Source organism: Alligator mississippiensis, chromosome 4 (genome assembly GCF_030867095.1).
Source record: "Alligator mississippiensis isolate rAllMis1 chromosome 4, rAllMis1, whole genome shotgun sequence".
Taxonomy (NCBI): Eukaryota; Metazoa; Chordata; order Crocodylia; family Alligatoridae; genus Alligator; species Alligator mississippiensis.
Window position 1 is genome coordinate 188,237,022 of NC_081827.1, and position 21,681 is coordinate 188,258,702.

General features: G+C 39.8%; 1 protein-coding gene across 10 annotated transcripts in view; it reads left to right on the forward strand.

Moving 5' to 3' along the window:
- The window catches only part of PCNT (pericentrin), a 132,723-nt gene that overhangs the window by 21,928 nt on the left and 89,114 nt on the right, over nucleotides 1-21,681 (forward strand). For 5 of the 10 annotated variants that reach the window (XM_059727198.1, XM_019492094.2, XM_019492095.2 and 2 more), the window contains 12 exons: nucleotides 3,942-4,091; nucleotides 6,806-6,970; nucleotides 7,674-10,190; nucleotides 10,279-10,371; nucleotides 10,588-10,764; nucleotides 12,296-12,551; nucleotides 13,284-13,342; nucleotides 13,539-13,713; nucleotides 15,690-15,826; nucleotides 16,841-16,952; nucleotides 20,101-20,365; nucleotides 20,651-20,738. In XM_059727198.1, the coding sequence (XP_059583181.1) occupies nucleotides 3,942-4,091; nucleotides 6,806-6,970; nucleotides 7,674-10,190; nucleotides 10,279-10,371; nucleotides 10,588-10,764; nucleotides 12,296-12,551; nucleotides 13,284-13,342; nucleotides 13,539-13,713; nucleotides 15,690-15,826; nucleotides 16,841-16,952; nucleotides 20,101-20,365; nucleotides 20,651-20,738 (4,194 nt within the window). The remainder of the gene's footprint in view (nucleotides 1-3,941; nucleotides 4,092-6,805; nucleotides 6,971-7,673; nucleotides 10,191-10,278; nucleotides 10,372-10,587; nucleotides 10,765-12,295; nucleotides 12,552-13,283; nucleotides 13,343-13,538; nucleotides 13,714-15,689; nucleotides 15,827-16,840; nucleotides 16,953-20,100; nucleotides 20,366-20,650; nucleotides 20,739-21,681) is intronic. The other 5 variants (XM_059727196.1, XM_019492097.2, XM_019492098.2 and 2 more) reach the window with 5 other exon arrangements.

The following is a 21,681-nucleotide window of genomic DNA, read 5'->3' on the forward strand; positions in this document are numbered from 1 at the left end:
GTGTGGGCTCAAAATTTGATACCTGGAGATCCAGGTATCAAAAAATACTCCGGGGGAAAAAAGCATGGCAACCGGAGGCTTGTTCTTCCACAGAGATGCTCTGGTGGCCAGCCAGAGCATCTCTATGGCTGGCCCTTGACCCTGTGCTGAAGCATGGTGCCTGCCCATGTGGGGGAGGAACCCTGCCCAGCCCCAGCTCCCCCAGCTCCCCAATCTTCTCCCAGCTCCCTTCTTCCAGCTCAGCTTCGTTTGGGCATGGTAATATGCGGTTCATTCCTTTGGAAATTTGTAGCCTTTGTCGAAAGTTTGCCAACTGCTGATCCAGGTAATGTTTACATGTGCATACAGACCTTTTCTCCAATGTGGGCCACCCTCTGCAACCCAGCCCCCTACCCTTCCCACCCGCCTTACCAGCAGGCCACAAACTCCTCCTCTTCCTACTTCCTTCTACCAGGAGCAGCCAGCTGCTTGTGCTTACCCCAGCTGCTGATCCCAAACTGTCTTCAACAGGGGTAAGCATAGACATGGCAGAGCAGCAGACTCTGCAGCAGTAGGGAGTGCTGCAGAGGGATTGAGTGTCACAGTACAGCTACATTCTAATTTTGTTTCTTCTCCCATTCCTGGTGGAATTCTGTGGCCTATATCAAACCTCTTCACAGATGGATCTGACCCACCCTCATATCCTAAAACATACAATTTTTGCAAAATCTTCATTAAAAAAAAAAATTCAGGTGTCCCTTTTGTCTGCATAAGTCTGAAGCTTCACTAATGAAAATGCATGCTAACTTACATGGAAATATATGTACTTTAAGTAAGATTTCAGTGATTCATCAAGCAAAGTAACTGTAATATAATAAGTAAGATAATTTAGAATAGTTTAAATATTGAATCAAGTAACAGTATATTTTTTTACAACATCTTAAAGTATTCATTGAAACCTTTCTAACATTAGGGTTAAATAATTTGGGTTCATCAGACTGCAGCAGTTATTGGAGCTCCTAAAGGGAGAGCTAGTTGAAACTCAGAATTTTCAGTTCACAAGAAATGCTGACATTTTAAAATCTGGATTTGTTCCCATTTCGAATGAAAATAAACATTTTTCAAAACTTCCTATGAAACAGAATTTTAAAACATAAGAATTCAAACTAGAGGTATACCAATATAACAGTCCATATTGGATTGGCACCGATTAAAAGGCAAATCGACATTATTGGCAATTGGCTTTTTTTAGCCAGTGTAGTTGATAATGTCACTGATTAAATGCTGGGTGCATGCATGTAGCTGCAGCATGCATATGGCCAGGAATGCAGCTGGGCAGCTTGGCGAGCAGCATCTGGCTGGTAAGTCTATGGAAGGAAGGGGGGTGGGGGGCAGATCAAGGCCCCCACAGTGAGGGAGAAAGTGGGGTTGAGGCAGGTGTTGTCCAGCCAGGGCAGTGAATGTGACCCCAGGAGTGGAATAGAGCACTGGGTGGCCTGTCCAGGGGTGGGGAGGGGGCGTGGCTCCCTGCCACTGTGCACATCCCCTGTGCAGGCATGGGGGGCATGTGCCCCCTCCCCCCCCCCCCAGATTTGTACCCGGGGCAAGGGTGGGCTGCCCACTACGGGCTCTGGGCCTGGGGCTGCGCCGGCTTCTTCCCAATGGAGGCTAAGCCAGGGCTGTGCTCAGGGTGGGTGGGGATGGGTGTCAGCAGCGCTGGGAAGGGGGTTATGAGGGGTACGTGGCCCCTGTGCCTCTCCTGGTGGTGCACACAGTGGTGCAGAGCCATGTCTCTTCTCCCCCGCCTCCCTTGCATCCCTTGGATGAGCTGCCCACAGCTCCACCCTGCTTCCGGGGTCACATTCACTACCCTGGCTGGGCAGCGCTTGCCCCTGCCCCATTTCCTCCCTCAATGTAGGGGCTTCCATTTGCCCCCCACCCTCCCACATCCCTTCCCTACCCTAGACTTATTGGCCGGACGCTGCTCTCCAAGCTGCCAGGCTGCATATTGGCTATCAGATCGGTATCGACCGATATGGCTGGCTAATAATCAGCTATCAGTATCGGTCAAAAAAGTTGTCATCGGTGCTTTCCTAATTCAACCTATTTTTGTTTTGGAATTACATTTTTTCCCAACCTCGTGTGCTACTGCTGACATATTACATGATGTATTAGAGTGGGGGTCAGCAGCCTATGGCCCCCGGGTCAGACCTGGCCTGTGGAACTGCTGGATTCCACCTGCAGAACTGGGGCTTCCGTGATGGGGAGCTTGTCCCATGCTATGGTGGGGACAAGTGGCAGTGGTGAGTGCTCCTAAAACCCCAGCTCTGTGGGCTGGATCCAGTTGCCTTATACTGCCTTATACGTCTTATACAGTGATGATGGCCAAGTTCTAGTGCTGGCCTGCCTTGGACTTGTTTGGCTCATTCCAGTCTGCAGGCAGGAAAAGACTGTTCATTATTGAGATAACATTAAATAATGTAAAAATAAAATAACTTTAACAAAAATAACGTTAGAATTGGCATGTTTTCAAAATGTTGAGATGTCAAAGAAACTGGTGTTATTTTGTTGGAAATTTTTGACAAAAGATTTTTGAATCAACTCTGCTCTAAATTTAAAGGGATTTGACAAATTGAAAATTAGTGTGCTACAGGAGCAAACTTTTTTAAAAACTGAGAAGAACTAAAGTTTCAGTCTTTAGGCTAGTTTAGCAAGACATATAAATCAGCTAGAGTTTAGAAAATTGCAACTGTATTTTGGAGGAAAAGCTCTCCCACAGAAGTGAGGTTGTGCAACTGTACTACCTTTTATATTTTTAAACAAGAATTGAATATAATGATAGGGTATAATGAACTTTTCTGTAATAAATGTCATAACAAGGTTAATAAGAACAGTGTCATATGTTATGTAGATAAATTTTGTGTATCTATACATTTCATACCTTAAAAAAATAAATGTTTCTTGAATGGTACCTTTGTCCCTCTCCCAGCACCTCTCCTAGCACTTCCCCTCCTCCCCTACCCCCACCATTTCTTCCTATCTTTTGTATTCAAATCACTCTCTCTGTACCTAGGAACAGGAGTTGCATTCAGCCCTGGATAAGTTGTGCTTGTGTTTGTCCTGGGACAGAAATATCCCAGTATTGGCATGTACATAAATAGCCCTTTTAATGGGGGGTTACTGAGCAGCTGAATGCACTGCTGCTTTTCTGCCATTGATTCAATGATACAATCCAATCCTCAGATTCACTTTGTGATGTTCCAGCATAAAATGTTAGGACTGTACTTCATATCCTGTGAACCTTTTTAGGATTTATCTTGGAACAATAGACACGGGTGTTTGAATAATTGCACTTTGTGTCAGGATAAAACAGTTTATCCCAGGACCAACGTGATGTCTGTAGTCTGATAGACTGTTCTGTGCATGTCTTTTCTAAGCATTTGATGAAGTAAGCTCAGGCTCTAAAAGCTTATATACCTTTAATTTAGTTAGTCTATAACATGACTCTCTACCTTGCCTTCTGTTGAATGTTCAACATTGCTGGAAGTGGTTGGCTCTACATTAACTTCATGGAACAGATACATTCTTATGCAAAAGCTCAAATGTGATAGAACCATCTCTTTCTTTGTGACATTTTTGTTTATTGGGATCATTTTCTGTTCCTTGTTCTCTTGGAGCTAGTTTTCAACATATATTAGACCCTGTAGGGAGTGGAGTATGGGGTAGTTTTGGGGAAAGGGTAGGGTTAGTCCAGTTGCATTACCCATTTTTTCCTTCATTGAAATTTGCATTTGCTAGGAATGGTATTCCTTGGACTTCTAACAGAAATGTGACCATTCTTGTGGAGTGAGTTCCTAGATACTTTACATAAAACAAATGTCAATTATTTTATTTTTAATGAAAGTTGATTAGCTTACTATCAGACAGGTTTAATTTAGAATATGTATTAATGTTTCACGCAGGAGCTAGAGACTGCTGTTCAGGAACGGAACAAAATAATAACTCGGCTAACAAGTAACCTTCAACAGGCACAGCAGAACCAGGATGACATTCAGGAAGAGACATCATTCCTAATGGATCAGATCCATGGTTTACAGCTTCAGTTGCTTGAGGTAGGCAGGCATGGGGCAAAGAAGGTTTTGAACGTAAACCAGGAGTGATATTGGTAATTCTTCATCCGAGCAAATGACTCTTAACTGTAAACAGGAGTCTCATTTACTTCTTTCAGAGTTTAAATTTGATTTTTTTTCCAGATGTCCTAAACCAAACCTAAATTAATAGTTTATTTTTAATGAATTTATTGTAGTACAGAGGAATAAGCATGCTTCAGTTCTGGGGACTAGACTGAAAGGCAGAATTTCTGCATACTTTCATATATTTGCCATTTCCGTGCTGTGTAGCACTCAGGAAACCATTTTATTGTTATGTGCCTCTATTTCCTATTAATGAAATAGAAAGAACTTTTACCCAATATTATTAAGTGGCTTGAGATATACAAATGAATAGCACTTCAAAGGTTTATGACCGGGTATGCTGCATATTATTATCCCCTCTCTCTTTCTCACCATCATATCTATAAACTTGGGCCTTATATGGTTTCTGTGTACCCCTGTCCAAATTCTAGGAGACTTTCTGGATAAACCAGAGTATTCATGCCACTTTTCCTGTCAAGTTTATAAAGACCTTATTCTGGCAGGTATTAAACGTCTAGAAAAATAGGTGTAGCGAGGGAAGAGGCAAAAGGAATGTGTGTGTGGTGGTTGTTGGAATTAGAGTTTTAGCCTGAGGGAGAATTCGAATACATTCTTCACGCCTAAGAAACAGAATTTTGATTTGCATGAACTTGAATTTTGGAAATTATTCTTTTTTAGAGGTGTACTGATATATCTGTGCCATATTGGATTGGCACCAATAAAAGGGAAATTAAGATCATTGGCTATTGGCTTTTTTGGCTGGTGTAGCCAGTAATGTACTGATAAACGCAATATGCCTTTTGGCCAGGGCCCCCGGATGACACATGCATGTGTGCAGCTGCACATGGCCAGGAATGCAGCCTGGTAGTGTGCACAGCAGTGCCCTGCAGGTAAGTCTGTGGAGGGGAAGGGATGTGGTGGAGGGGTCCACATCCAGATCGAGGCCCCCACAGTGAGGGAGGGAGTGGGGCTAGGGGTGCTGCCCAGCCAGAGTGGTGAATGGGACCCCAGGGCTGGGGTGGGGAGTGGAACAGAACCGTAGCCAGTCTGAGGGGGGCACCGCTGCATGTGCCCCCAGGGGAAAAATGGGGGATGTGTTCCTCCAGATCTGTGTGCAGGGCGAAGGTAGAGGTGGGTTGTCCACTGTGGGCTCGGGGCTGTCTGCTGTGGCCTTGGGGCTGTCTGCCCTATTGCTTTTTGCCATGGGAGCTGTTCACTGGCTGTGCATCCCCTGCTCACCCGGTGGCATTGGGGGCAGCCAGTTGTGCCTCCTGCTGTTGGACAGGCAGGGGATGTGGCATGGCCAGCATACAGCTCCCAGGGTAAAAGGCAGTGGGGCGGAGAGCCCTGAGACCACAGTAGACAGCCTGCCTCTGCCCTCGCCCCTCTCAGCTCCACTTCTAAAAGCATCCCTGTGCTTAAAAATGGTGGTGGCAGCACTTGAACTAAAGCTCATTTAATGAGCTTTAGTTCAAGTGTCACCACTGCCATTTTTAAGCACTGGGACTCTGATCCCCTGGATGAGCTGCCCACAGCTCCTTCCTGCTACCTGCCCTGGTATCCCATTTACTGCCCTGGCTGGGCAGCACCCTTTGCCCCTGCCCCACTCCCTTCCTTACTGTGGGGGCCTTGATCTGCACTCTGCACGCCCCTTCCCCTCCACAGACTTACCTGTAGGGAGCTTCTCTGCACGCTGCTGGGCTGTGTTCCTGTAAATCGGCTGTCGGATTGGTATCAGCTGATATGCCTGGTGAATAATCGGCTATTGGTATTAGCCAAGAGAACCTCTTTCAGTGCACCTCTAGTTCTTTTTGTTGTGTGAGCTACTGTCTGTATTAACTACATAATAACTAATGATGGGGCTTGGTTTTCTAAGCTAGTGGTGGTGGATAACAAGCAGTCCTTTGAAATGTATGCATTACACAAAGGTTAATAATGTAATGCAGGTTGTTTTATTTGAGGATGTTGTTAGGTTTGATAACTGGCAAACCTAATAATTCTCTCAATTTTTGTCCTTGCCTCACTTTTTAGCAGAAGTCTTCATAAGTGGCTTTATCAGTGACAAAAATCCTTGTCAATGTATGTTACTCTTCCCCCTCTGACCCTGAAAAACTTCACAATAATGTAGTTACTTTGGCCAGGTACAGACATTACACTTTTACCAGTATATGTGATTACAAACCATTCTATGCCCGTAGCAGAAGTTTGGCATGCATAGACTTGTTTAAAAATGGCGGAACCTAGTCTAAGATTTGCCCCTCCTCCCACACCATCAAAGGGTGAATGTGTGTTCTGTTCACTACTGATCTAAACTGTATCACTTACAGAAAACCACATAACTTAGATCAAGTCTGTCTTGGGCTTTTTGAGTGTCTGTACATAACCTTTGTGACTGTGACAGTCTTTGTTCTGCATGTACAATGCCAAGCACAATAACTATGTAGGTTATTTCGGAACATTTTTTTCAAACTTAAAAGTCGATAAGAATTTTCAGGTAGCTTGATCCTACAAGGCTAAAATGATGCAGTGTGCATGTGCATACGTTATATATTTTATATGCATACAAGAAGAGCATCCTATGAGTTACCCTCATACAAATTACATTCTCAATACAAATAAATTTGTATATGTAGGCTAATTTGCTGCTGAAAAATAAAATTCCTGGCAAAAATGAATTGGCACAAGCCCAGCAGCAGATGGCTGTGTTTCAGAACAGACTCAAAGAACAAAGTGAACATCTGCAGATACTTCATCAAAAAGCACATGACTTGGAAGTAGAGTTGGAGTCTTCTCAAAAGGTAAAAATATTTAAAAATGCCAGTTACAATGATTAACTCTGTGTTCTTAAGTATGTATCCTTGTCATGTGATCTTACCCTGGCATGTTACTTAGCATGTTTTTTGGGGGGTTTTTTTGGAAGAGAAATTGCTAATGAACACTTACACTGACATTTCAATAAAGTGTTGAGTATATATAATTTGTTTAGGATAAAAATAAATAGATTAATAAAAATAAAAAAATAGAAATGATATTGTAATTATCCCAGAAACATGAATTATAAGCAGGAAATACCAGTTATAGTTAAAATTTAAGCAATCTAAATACCAAAGAATAATGATGCACATTTAAGACCTATGGTTAAGATACCCAAGCAATATTGACTTCGGATAGGGATGACACCGGGGGGGGTTTCCTTCCAAAGGAAAGAGAAATCTGTTTTTAAAAGTGAATTTAACTTAATGATTATTAATCCACATTAATCATAGTACTACGGAGCTGACTGGTTTTTTACAAAAAATAGACATTTTTTTCTTTACACGCACCATAAATCAGTGGTGTAGGTCCTTCCATTCATCATGGCAAGCTTTTTTGTTTATGTACACAAAAGGATCTTTCATGTCTAGACTTCAGGGTATATTTTGTTTCTTATGGAATATTACAAATAAAAAGGTATAGCAAATTTGAGCTGTGTTCACGTGTAATTAATATTTTGTTTTTAAGAATACCAAAGATAAAGAGAATTCGCTTGCTCAGATGGAAGAGAATCTGAAAAGCACAATACAGCAACTGCACAAAAATATAGCAGAAAAAGAAGAAACTATTAAAAGGCTGCAGGATACTGTGACATCAGAAAAAGCTAGTTTTTCTATGTTAAAAAATACACTTTCACTGCGGGACACAGAAATAACAGATTTAAAAAATGAAATGGCTTCAGCCAAGATGAAAGAAAAAGAATATGTTAAAGAACTGAACATGAATCACAACAATGATATTTGTAGGCAGTTACAAGAATTGAGAGCAGAGCTGGAAGAGAGTCACAGAAAAGAGATTTTAAGATTAAAAGAGGTATGTGAAGAAGAAATTAATTCAAAATATAAAAATGAACTTGAGCAGATAAAAAGAGAACTTTCTGCTATGAATACTGATGCAGATATTCAGAAGTTAAATTCTGTAATTATTGATTTAAATAATCAACTGCATGAGTCCGACAGTCAGAGAGACAATTTGAGCAAAAAATTAAAAAATCAAATGTTGGATTTTCAGAGAGAGAGATCTGAAATTGAGCTGAGGTATAAGGATTTGATAGATGACCTCAAATCACAGCTTAGTAATGCAGATGAACAGATTAAGGAAGCATATGAATGTAAACAAGAAAAGGAGCACTTGAATGAAGAGATCTACAAACTCAACTCCCTCATCCAGGAATTAAAAGAAAAGCTGCTTTTAGAGACAGAAACCAACACAAACTTAAGGCAGAAGCATGATGAAGAAAGAACCATCTACAGTATGAAGTTAAAGAAGTTGGAGCAGGAAGAAAAGTTGTTGCAGGAGGTGTCACAATCACAGAAAGCAGAGCTTGAAAAGATACAGAGTAAACTATCCCAATATGAAGGTGAAATACAGTTAGTCCCTAAAGAACTAGAATTTCCACATGGTCTACAAGTAGGTGCTTTTAAAAATGAATTAGAAAACTTTAAGAAAAATGTAGAAAAGTTCAAAGCCAGAAAGGACAATGAAAGCTATGAAGCTGATAACCTCTCTGAAGAACATATGGCAGAATTAGGATCTTTCACTGGGGATGAAGATATATTGGCTAAATATCTTGTTTCTACTGAGAGACAGGAGCATTCAGTTGTATCTAATGACTCTGAACTTTTTGAAATTGAAGAGAGTAGATTTGTACTGGATAGCAACAACTTTTCAGAACCCTATGTGAACTCTAGAGCAGATACATTATCATTTGGCCCTGACAAACAAATGTGTTCTTATAACTTATTACAAGCAACTTCTGAGGACGCTGAGCTAGAGGCTAAGACTTTTGCTTCATTTTTGTCAGACAGCTCTTTGCCACAAGACAAAGTAGGCAATGGCAATGAGGAAAAGGATGAAGAGAAAACTCGGTTAATAGAGAGATGTGTTGAGCTAATTAAGCAGCTCCGTGAAAAAGAGTTGGCATTGAACAAATCCCATCAGGAAACTCAGGAAGCCATTGAAAAATGGGAAAAAACAAAAATGGATCTTTCTTTTACACAGTTAGAACTGGAGAAGGAGCATGAAGTGCGGCTTTGCTGTGAAAAAGAACTTGATGAAAAAACAAAGAAGGAAAAAGAACTTGAAAACAAATTAAACTTTCTAGAAAAACAGAGGGAAGACAGAGATATAATAGTTTGTGTGGAAGAATTAGAGTTTGTAACACAGGCTTCAAAGTCACTTACCAGGCAGGAAATGGTAGAAGACCTCAAACAGGAAAAAGAAACATTAATAATGCAATTGAGAGCTCAGGAACAATTGGTGAAAGAAGTTCAAGAACAGAAAACAGCCTCTGATTCTGTGACAAGTGAAGTACAGTCCCTTTTTGGACGGCAGCTTGCTGTTTTGCAACACCAGAGGGATCAGATGCAAACCCAACTTGATGCCCAGAAGGCCAAAAACCAGACAATTGCTGAACTGCTTGGTCAAAAAGCCATACTAGAAGAGACATTACTGAAAGAGCAGGACACTCTAAAATCTGAAATCAATCATAAAGAACAAAGTTTAACAGACTTGCTTAAGGAAAAAACTATCTTAGAAGAAAGATTGTTTGCTGTAGGGCAGGAGCTAATAAAAGCAGAAAAGGCTTTGGAAGAGAGTGCTAATAACCTAGAGAATCTTGAAACAAATATATGTAAACTTAATATGAAAATTAGAAACCTTGAAAAAGCACAAGACTGTGAAAGATTGGAGTATGAAGAGAAATTAATATCCACTAAACTGGAAATTCAACGACTTAATGCTGAAATAGAGGCAAAAAATACAGAATACATTCAGAAAGAGAAAAACCTGACTGATGAAATGGCATATTTGAAAAATTGCCATTTGGACCGGGAAACTTGCCTGCAGGAGGCTTTGCAGAAGTCTGAACAGGCCATTCAGGAGGTGCAGTCTGAGATGAAGAAACACTATGAAGAGGAAATTAGTAAAATAGAGTCTCAGCATTTTTCTGAAACAACAAATCTGAGTCTGGCACATCAGAAAGAGGTATGTTACTCGCTGATACTGACTTCAAGGATGTGTTTCTAAATGCTTTGGGAGTGGTCATTTCAAAAGATTTCATACCTCTTTTCAGATAGAAAAGTTATATGCAGAAATAAGAGAGAAAGTGGAAAAGCAGCAGAAATTGGAGGAAGAACGAAAAGAGCAAATTGCATTAATTAAAAAGGTATAGCTGTAATCAAACTTATTTTAGAGTGCTGCATGTCCAGTTGTTCTTTGTCAAAACAAAAGAAATCCTGAGATGGAAAATCCATTTAAGATTTTGCAAGAACAACAGCTTTGTTTTTTGGAGAATTCTGTCTTAATAGCTTGTTAGTAGTGGAGGGGCAAAATTATTAAAAGTGTGTGTCTCTGTAAAAATTCTATACTGAATTGTCTGCAGGTTCATGAACGGGAACATGATCGTGAAATTGCTGAACTTATTGCTAAACATGATGGTGAAATGAAAGAGCTACGGGCTATGTTATCTGAGGAACAGCAACAAGTATTGGATGAACTTCAGCAACAAATGGAAGCTGGACATCAAGTAGAAATTCAGCATGCTCAGCTCCAGTCACAGGTATGTTTGAAAATGGGCGTACTTTCACAAAAACCCCCACTCTTTGGAGATCTCAAACACTACATTTGAAGTATTAGTAGAGAATACTGCATTGGAGGACACCAGCTATAATTTATATGTGAGGGCTCCAGTGTCCTCAACATACTGTCCTCGGCAATCAGTGATCCTAAAGGTAATTGGCATTTCAATTTGTGAAATGAAGCTTGCTTATTTTCAAGTAAGTATGTGCAGTATTGACTAAGAATGGAGGGAGAGGTGAAAAGTAAGAAACAAATTCTTTTGTAATCTGTTTCTGATGAAGAGATTTGTGTTAAAAAAAAAAAAAATGGATGTTAGATTTGTTCAGAATTCTACTAAAGGAAGCCATCAGTTTGATTTTTACATAGTCCTCATTGGTCAGAGGTCAGATATAATGTTACTTGAATTTACACATTAAAGCCTGTGGGACTGCTTATATACTTAAAGATAAGCGTGTTACATAAATTTAAATTCCTTTTCTTCTAAATATTTAATCAATTTTTAAACATTCATTCCAGAAATCTAATTGTTAGTTTAATCTCTAGGGGCACTTTTACACGTGCTCTGGAGGTGGAGGGTGGTGCTTTAATTAGAGTGGCTCTGAGAGCTGCTCTAATTTAAGCACCACCGCATCTCCTGTATCAGTGTCCCTGCACTTGAAAATGGCAGCAGGGGCACTTGAACTAAAGCGTGTTCAATGAGCTTTAGTTCAAGCACCCCTGCTGCCATTTTTAGCACAGGGACACTGATACAGGAGTGTGGCAATTGCTGTGGTCCAGAAGACTCGATCAATTGTGCTGCTGGATTTCCAGTGCATCTGTGGCCTCAGTGCTCATGTATAGATGCCCTAAATTTTGAGTTTACATTTTTTTGTTTGTATGTTATTTAACCCAACATAAAATTTGCTGCCAGCTTCTGATAATTGTTTCAGTACTGCATCTCTTAGCAGTATAATCTTAAATCAATGCTTTATATTTCTGGTTCTGTTTCAACACTTCAGATGCCAGTTATTCCTTCAGATGTGATATTCCTTCACATCTGATACTAAATATATAGCCTCTGGCAGGTGTTGAAGTATGATGTTTTTGGACGCATTTGAAAGTTAATTGGAAATCTTTAGCAGTGCTTATGACAATTTTTTTTTTTTGCAAAAAAATTGTCTAGTATGCCATTTCTCTCCTTTCTGAGATTACTGCATGGAAATAGATGGCTGACAAAGTTGGCTGTCAGTAGATAAACTTTAGAAAAAGATAAGGAAAAAAAGTATTGGTAGAATATCAAACGGGCTTTGCTGCTAGAAGGAGATATGCTAAAGACTCATTAATAAAAGAGTCTGCAGGCCACACCAGAACTTGAATCCAATTTCTACTAATATTCCATACCTGTCATAAAGAAACTGGCATTCTGTATTACAAAAAGCAATAACATTTGAAGGCATTTAATGAAATTGAAACTTGATATAGAAAAAGGGTGCATATTTCATTCCTCCCCCTCCCCCCAATCCCCACTACAGACACTGTACAATCTTGAACTGGAAGCTTTACGACTAAGTTTAAGCAATATGCACACATCCCAGCTGGAGCTGACTCAGTCTAACTTGAGAAAGGAGAAGGAGACTGCCCTTATGGAACTACGGGAGATGCTCAATGATAAGCGTGCTCAGGAGATAGCGATTCTGCAGAGCCGACATCAGTTTGAATTGGAGCATATTAAAGAGCACAATCAGAAGGAAAAAGAAGAAATTGAACTGAAACATCAAGATGAACTAGGTATTAAAAGCTGGGGAATTATGAGCCTAATCTTATGACTGCTGAGTATTGGACTGTCCCATAATTAGCAGCCTCATCTGGCTTCAGTGCACCTCATGCCTACTTGAATCCAAATGTTCACTTGTGTAACTTGGGTAGAAATCATGTGGCAGACTTGTTTGAGGACAGAACCTGGCAGACTGGCAGGGGAAACATCATGTACTTCATAAAAAAATGCACATAAAACATACCTCTAAGAGTCATGTGTGCACTTTTTATTGAAGTGTTTCCACTTTCAGCATTTAAGGCTGCTTAGAGCTTTTTACCAGTGTGAACAGAAGGGTAGCTGATAGTCTTTTAAAATCTTAGGGCCTCACTTAGTCCCTGATAGAACTTAAAGAGCATCATCAAAACCAAGACTAACCATTAAGATGAATGGGACAATTGATCCCTCTCTATTAATTGAATACTGTCTTGCAGACTTAATTTGTCATTACTGTTCCAGTTAAACTTTCAAGGTTTTCTTTGCAACTATTTACAACTAGATGCTAGTTCTTAAGAAAGCTGAGATTTCAGAATACAATGTATGAGAAGCTTTGGATCAGTGTTAGTACATCATACTGCTGTATGCTTTCTGATCCTGAATTTGATGCTAAAAATAAAATACACCTTTCCATATTTTTAGTATCATATCACATATAAACTCAAACTCAGTATTTCATGTTTTTGTGATCAGTGCTTTGTATTTTGCAGTTGACCTGAGGAAGAATGTAGAGTTGGAAATGGAAGAGAAACACATCCAAACATTGGAGGTATAAGCTTCTTATTTTATACTGGAAGAGAAAACTCTATATAATAAAACAAAGTTGATAAAAGAGATTCTTATTTCTACTAAAAAAATATTTGAAAGGTGCAAATAAATGGGAAGTAAAATTAAAAAGTAGAAAAATACTGTTTATTTACCAAATGAGTGCAACTACTTTTAAAGCCTGTATGCCATTCTTGTAGACCCTTAAAGGAGACTGGGCAGTGGAGGCAGAAATGTGTTTAAAAATGGTGTGTGAGGAGCTATCTGAAAAACATCAGACTGAATTGGATGAACTGCAAAAAGCTCTGAAAGCAGAACTACAAAAAGTCAAAGAAGAGCTGAAGAGTCTGTCTCTTGAAAAAGGTCAGGTTGAAAGTAAGTGTGACAGCAGGTTTTAACAACACAGACAGTAGTGAGTAATGTTTTTCTGACCCTTGGGCAGCTGTTTATCCTTGTCCTTTCCATTCCCAACTGCCAGCAACACTGAATGGAAGCTTCTTTGGATAAATCTGTTCTGTGGACCTCTGAGGCTGTTCATAGCATCAGTGATCTGTTATAGTTTTCTTTCTGCAGTCCCCCTGATGCTGCTTGAGGTTAATATTTACTGAGGAATTAGGAATTATGAGGGCACAAAGCTCTGTGGAAAAAAAATCCAAATTTACAACTCCCATCTGTCTTTACTATTTATCATATGTACTCATATAAGACAACCTAGAATATAAGATGACCCCCCCCAATAATTAGGTTCTATATATGGAAAATGTATACATTTGTTATAATTTTCCAGGTATAGAACCTAGTTATTGGAGGTTTGCCTTAAATTTGTCCCTCTCCTGCTGCTACACCAGGGAAAATAAGTCTGGGATGTCAGGTAGTCCCCTTGGCCTCTGCCCTCCCCACCAACTTCTGCAGCCTCTTCTCTCCCTTCTTACTCTCTGACCCTGCTCTCTCTGAGGATGTGGAATTGAGAAGCTTATTTGAAAACGTTGACCTTTTAAAATAAACATACCTATAGGTACTTACATATAGACAAATTATTATAGGTACCCATAGACTTAGTTCATCCTGAATTAATGCAGTTTTTTTAAACTGCTGCACGTTTTTTAGCACAAATACTCCCATAAACACAATTTTAAGCAGCACTTTGGCACATACTTTATATATAGTACAAATTATGCATGATGTTAATCCAAAGCCAAAAGGCTCATAATTTACCATATAGTTCATTGGGCTGGGTTCCAGCAGAGTCAACAGCATTTCAAGCCATGGTAACCCCACAGCCCAGTACTACTGTGTGTGTGTGTGTGTGTGTGTGTGTGTGTGTGTGTGTGTGTGTGTGTGTGTGTGTGTGTGTGTGTGTGTGTGTGTGTGCGCGTGCACGTGCACGCGCGCGCTCTAGATTACTTGCCCCCTCCCTACACACACATACAGGATCCATGTGCTAATTAGCCGCCCACTCATGACTGGAACTGGGTATTCTTGTTACTAGTCCTGGGATCCTCCAAAAATTTATATGCAGATGAGGCGCAGGGCAACCTGGTCTGGCTCAACCTCATGAAGGGCAGGACCACACTAATCATACTAAACAGGCTGAGAGAGGGGGCAACAGAGGAATTCTGAGTGTACTGTTTGGGGCCCCATTTGTTGATGTCCAAAAGAAATAAAGAATAAAGAAATGGGAAAGAGAGGTGCCAGCTCAGCTGTGGGAGTGGAGAGGAAGTAAAAAATGTATGCAGTGGAGTGGCTCAGTATGACTTGAAAAAGAGTCGGTACCAAGAGGGCCTGGCGCATTGGGCACTATTATAGATCTTATTCAGATGGACTGCACTAACCTATTCTTGTGTGAAGTTCCCATCAGTATGTTTGCCCAGTATGGGTCATGTATTTTATGGTCATGCTTAGTCTTGGGTGCATTTAATCAGCTTTATAGTTGATTTCTATTATTAAGCACATGCTGCTTTTGGCAGCAATTTAATGATAGACAGTGTATTTAATGATGTTTCCTTGTATGAAAATATAAAACCCAAGGGGCTTTTTCCCTATGGTGATAGGGGGTGGGGAAACCTCATTGTATATTTAAGTAAATATGGTAAGTATTTATATGGTGCCCATCAGGTAACTGGGAGTTGTTTCTGAGCTAACTAGTTGATGATGCTTTTACAAATTAAACTGGCCCCTGCTGTTACCAACCCAGAGAGGGAGCAATTTTGACTTACAATTTAGTTACCATATTGGTTAGGATAAGTACATCTGTGCTTTGTTTAGTTACTTAATTGTAGTACTGTACGAGAGACTTCTCAGGAAGAAAAGTCTTATTTGCTATTTTTAAAAGAACTAACTTTGTCTTTCAGCAAAATATAAAGATCTGGAGAACCAGCATGAGCTGGCTATTATAAGACTACGTGAGCAGATTCAGACTGAGTGTGACCAGTGCCTAGAAGAAATGAAAAGGAAAAGCAGTGAAAGAGAACAGGAGATTCAGCAACAGGTTAATAAACCTTTTATTCTGAATGTTTTATGTGTATAAAGAACCCAGTGTACAGAGAACAGAAGTTATTCACTGGTGGTGTGGGATAAAGCTTTTTTAACTTAAATTTGAGCAAAGGAAAAAGCAGAGGGATATATGCCTTGTTTGTATACCAAAATTAAGATGATAAAGTATAAGTAGATACAAGTATATTGGTATTCATAATTTTCTAACTAGTTTGAGTCAGCTTTTATGGCCTTTCCTACAGTTTGATTTAATTGTTTCCTCAGTCTTTATGTTTTTACTGATTCCTAATTTTTCTTCTTGACAGAATGATTTATTTCCTTCTTTCCAGTCCTGACATAAGTGACAGGCTTGGTTGGAGGGCAACAGGGCAGGACCTATGAGGAGAGGCTGAGGGACTTGAACCTGTTCAGCCTCAGCAAACGGAGGCTGAGGGGAGATTTGGTGGCTGCGTACAAACTTGTTAGGGGAGATGAGCAGCAAATAGGAAGGTTCCTATTCCCCCCTGTAGCACCTGGGGTGATGAGGAACAATGGCCAGAAGCTGCTGGAGAATAGGTTCAGGTTAGAGATTAGGAGGCACTATTTCACTGTTAGGGTGGCTAGGATCTGGAGCCAACTTCCTCGGGAAGTGGTCCTCGCTCCTATCTTGGGTAAATTAAAAAAGAGGTTGGATGAACACCATCTGGGGTTGTGTGATCCCAGCGTGTGCTCCAGCCAGTGGGAGGGGGTCAGACTAGATGATCTATTTAGGTCCCTTCTGACCCCTAACTACTATGAAACTATGACACAAGGAGCAGATGGCTTGCTCTCTTGGTTCTGTTAAAGGGATGATCCATGAGTAGTTAGGTACTTCCCTCTGTCTCCACTAGCTTGTACTGTGAGCTAAAGTTCTGGTTGGTACCAAAGTTCTCTCACTGTGTAGCTGCTGGGCTGTTTGTAACGTGGGCAAACAGGCAACAATTAAAATGAAACTTTTTTTCCCCCACTAAACTTAATATGTCTTTCCTAGCTGGAGAAACTGCAGGCTACACACAAAGAACTAAAGGTTCAATCACAACAAGAAATCAAGCAGCTTTGGTCTCAACTTGATAGCACACGAGCAAGTCGACAGGAACTAAGTGGTAAGGTTACAATAAGTGTGAAACAATTTTTAACTATGTATTGGATGAGTAAGGAATCATGGGAGTGTTCAGCTGGACTTGCTGTGATGGGTTGGACAGATTGTCTGCTTAGTTTAGTTTCCAGTGGCCACATACAGCCAAATCTTAAGAGTTACGTATATCATAGACAGGAAGTTTTCATTAGCTTGATTTTTGGGTCCCCTTTAAAATTTACAAATCAAAAGCCTCACAATTGAGAAGTTTTTAGTACTTTTGAGGCCAAAATAGAGTTTTTCTTCTAGTGTTGAAGTTAGCTGCATAGGTGTTTTCTTAGTGACAGTAAAATTAATTTAAAAGATTCACAGGTCTTCAGAAAGAGGTACCTGGAAAGGAAGAGGGGAAGTTGTACAAGCCTCTTGTTCTCCATTTTCCAAAGACCTTGTGTTCCCAAAGAGGGATCCTCTTGCTGTCACCTCTTAATGGGGTCACTTTTCCCTTACAGTTTTATGACATTTGCAGAAGTGAGATTCTTCTTTTGATGACCTTGTAAGAATTAAAGGAATGTATAATTCATCTGTTCTTCTTGGTCCTAAGTTCAATAGCTTTAAATGAAAAAATCCCCAAAGCCTAAAACCTAAGCAAAACACTTTCAGTTTAAATTAAAGATGATAATGCTGATTTATGATTTGTTTTTAATATTGGCTTTCCTGGATATGGCATGGGTTTTAAATTGAAATAGAATCCAAAACTCAACAAAAAAAAAATGGTGGTGAAAACATTAGCTCTTTACCGGCATATTCGCAATGTAACGTAAAGATGTATCAGGAAATACTGCACAGTTTTAATTAGTTGTATGAAAAAACTCACAATGCAGCAATCTTACATTTTGACTTTTTATTTAAGAGAAGACAAAATGGAAGGAGGGATGGTGAAATAAGTCATTTATATGATCAACATCAAGTGCACAGTAAATATCTCTTTAATGAGCATAGTCTTAAAAGCAATATTTTATGCTAATTTAGAGGCTTATGGTACATCATCAACATCTCTGCACATCATTAATTTAACAAACTTTCTGTTAGGAGAGTGATGCATTTGGGGGGTAAGTGAAGTTGGATATGGCCACATTTTTATATGCACAAACTCTTGCACGTGTGATGCAGTAATGAAAAAAAAACTTTAAAGACCACTGATAACATGCAACTTTATTGGGGCTATCTATGTATCTGAGGGTATGGACAAGTATATACATTTAGGGAGGAGCAGCAAGCTGCTGCTCAGCAGCGGTTATACTCTGTTATGTTCTCATGAGCCTAGAGCAGTAGAAGCGAGCTACATCTCCCTAACATTCACAGTGGCTGAAACAGGCTTAAGGTGGGAGCAGTTTTACTTCTATTGTTACAGAATTATGTAGATGTAACCAGCATTCCCTCTAAGCTGCGCAGCTGCTCGGGCATGCTCATGCCATGCTGCCAGGCGCGCCTGAGTGGCCATGCATGCCACACATCTTGGAGGGGAACGCTGGATGTAACAGTTACACTATATAGTTATATATTTTGATCTATGGCTATTTGAGACGATTGTTAAACATTTGTCTATGCCTGGGAATGTCATTCACTTTTGTCCTCTCTGCTGGTATGGTTAAGGATATAACATTTTCCTTTTGTTTGGAAATGTATATATTTTTTTTCGAGAACTCACCTCCTCTCAAGCTAAATTGTCCTAACTTTTGTTAATCTCTTGTATTTTTCCATCCTTCTAATCTTTCGTGTTACCATTCTCTGGATCCTTTTCTATTTCTGCTTCTTTTGGTTTGAGATGATATGACCAAAATGCAACCTACTGGTCCAGGTGAAGACATGCTATGGGTATATAAACCAGAATTATTATTGTTCATTTTCTTAATAGATCTTTATAGTTAATAGATCTTTTTAGTTGATCTTTTTCTTTATTCAGTCAGCCTGCTCTGATTCTTCTCACAATGCATGACAAGCTAGGCATCCTGAAGCCTAATATACAATTTTTAGAATATGTCAACATTTATATAGAAATCAAACTGTTTATAAACCCATTTTCCCGGTTATCTAACTTTAAGGCCTTTTGAAATTACTCGTGTTCCTTTCCATCCTTGAATTATTTAAATTTCTTCCCCGCACCTCCACAAAAAAAAGTTGTCTTCCTTGTTGATATATACTACTTTTCCCAGTTATTTGGCCCTAATATGGATCTATTTTGCATCTAACTAATCTCCATACTTGTGGAAAAATGATAATTAATTTGTCCTTTGTTGTCATCATTGTTATTTCCCAACGAGTCACAAACTCTATACAGAGGATCTTAAAGATATTCTGGAAGAGTATTCCTGTGTTTTCAAGTCTAATGATTGTGTGACATACACTCTTCTTTTGACTTCCTATAAGAGCGGTACCTTGTTTAAGAAGTTGTGCTGGTTTGCACCATTCTGTTATATTTCTCTAGGTCAAGGGTGTCAAACTCATTTGGCACCATACTTTGGCTCTGGACTGCAGGGCTTCACAGGCCAGATGACCTACTTCTAGATCTGTTAGGGTTAGTGTAAACTTGGCCAATGCCTCGGCAAAGTAGGCTCAAGATAAGATACATTTTACTTGTAATTATCAGGGTTAAATTTTTCAGGTAGTTTTGTGCTAAGATGGCTCTTTCTGGGTTAAATGCATTGTTACAGCAAGCGCTTTGGATTAAATTAGTATTTCTACTTGGTGGTTACACTAGGAGGTGAAAGGATTAACTGTCATGGCAACTCTGCATAATAATTAATGTCTTTCCAGTGTGGTGGAGCACAAGGAAGAGAGTAGGACTGACTTACCTTACCTATAGTGCTGAGTAGCTTCAAAAGTGTGGCATTTCTAAATATTGTGTAGATGGGGACATAGCTGTGTGATTTTATTTTTGGGGTGGGGAGGGTTTCCCACCTCCTGATTTGCATGTTATTTAATTTGTAGCCAAATCTACCCTGCTGCACTTTCCAAAAAATGTTGAGGTGGGATTATTGTGTCTCTGAAGGGAGAGTTGGAAAGATTTTTATTTCCAGTCCTAGCTGTTATATGGCTTTTCTTTTTGTGATTGAGCCCAGAGAGTGTGTATTTTAAACATTAAAAGTGTGGTTTTATTTATCTTCTCTGAAACCCAGAGCTAAAAGAACAGCTCCTGGCTCGTACATCACACGTGGAAGAAATAGAATGCTTAAAGCATGAATTTGAACAGCACCAGCAGCAACAGAGACGTGAACATGAAACTGAATTGGAGCAACTGAGAATTTATTTTGAAAAGAAATTGAGGGCTGCTGAAGAGAATTACAGAGAAGAATTAGCACTGTTGCATCAGAGACTGCAAGAAGTGAAAGAATATTCTTTGATGGAGTCAGAAACAAGCCAAGATCAACTTGTAGATATCAGGTGATGTTTTTGTTATTACTATTATTATTATTATTATTTTAAATTCTTGGGTAGTGACAAAACAACCCAAAAAGAACCTTGCCTTGCCTAAAAGAATTTTAGCCTTTTAGTATGTCATCAGATGTTGTGTGTTTGTAGGAATCCTAATGGTAATACAAGAGTATTTGACTAGATGTTGCTGTGTACATACCTAACCTCTGGCGTGTTAAAACTCAATACATTAATCTGTTTCAAGGTTTTATAATGTATTTTACGTTCATTTTCAACATTTTTTTTGCCTCTCAGCTCCTCTATTATATCTTTAGAAGAAGCAACGGAAAAAGAGAGAAGAGATGTGTTTTGCCAGCTAAATCAGCAACTAGAGCAACACAAGGTAGCTTCAATGTAACAAAAATCATACTGCTTATCATAAAATCTGCACACAAAATGACAGTTGGTTCTTACCACTCAGCACAGAGTTAATAGCAGATATAGTAATGCTGCCTTGTATTGCTAAAATTTTTGTTATTTTATGTAACATACGGAGGTAGTATTTTAAACAAAATGCTATATACACTTCACAGAATCAAAGAAAAACGTATGTTTTGTGATGTGTGATTCTTGCTTTTTGTTTCTTTATTCTTGCTTGAAAATATCTGTTTTGAGGGTTACCATGAAGCATGGGAAGTCTTTTCTGCTGCCTGGTTTTTGGCTGAGTGCTAAAAAGGGGTCCTGGCTCATGACATGGGTTCTTGGGGGCTATTACAAATGAAGCAAGCAGTATCCTTTCTCTGTGACATACATGGATCCTGCCAAGAATTTGTTTTTTTCAGGACTCTTGACAGGATCCATACTGAGGTATCTGTGGGCACTTCTTACTTCCCTACATATTTTCTCAGCTGCTGAAGCTCTGCTCTGCCTTTTGGCATATTTTCATAGATTCATAGATGTTAGGGTCGGAAGGGACCTCAATAGATCATTGAGTCTGACCCCCTGCATAGGCAGGAAAGAGTGCTGGGTCTAGATGACCCCAGCTAGATGCTTATCTAACCTCCTCTTGAAGAACCCCAGGGTAGGGGAGAGCACCACCTCCCTTGGGAGCCCGTTCCAGACCCTGGCCACTCTAACTGTGAAGAAGTTCTTCCTAATGTCCAATCTAAATCTGCTCTCTGCTAGCTTGTGGCCATTATTTCTTGTAACCCCCGGGGGTGCCTTGGTGAATAAAACCTCACCAATTCCCTTCTGTGCCCCCGTGATGAACTTATAGGCAGCCACAAGGTCACCTCTCAACCTTCTCTTGCAGAGGCTGAAGAGGTCCAGGTTCTCTAGTCTCTCCT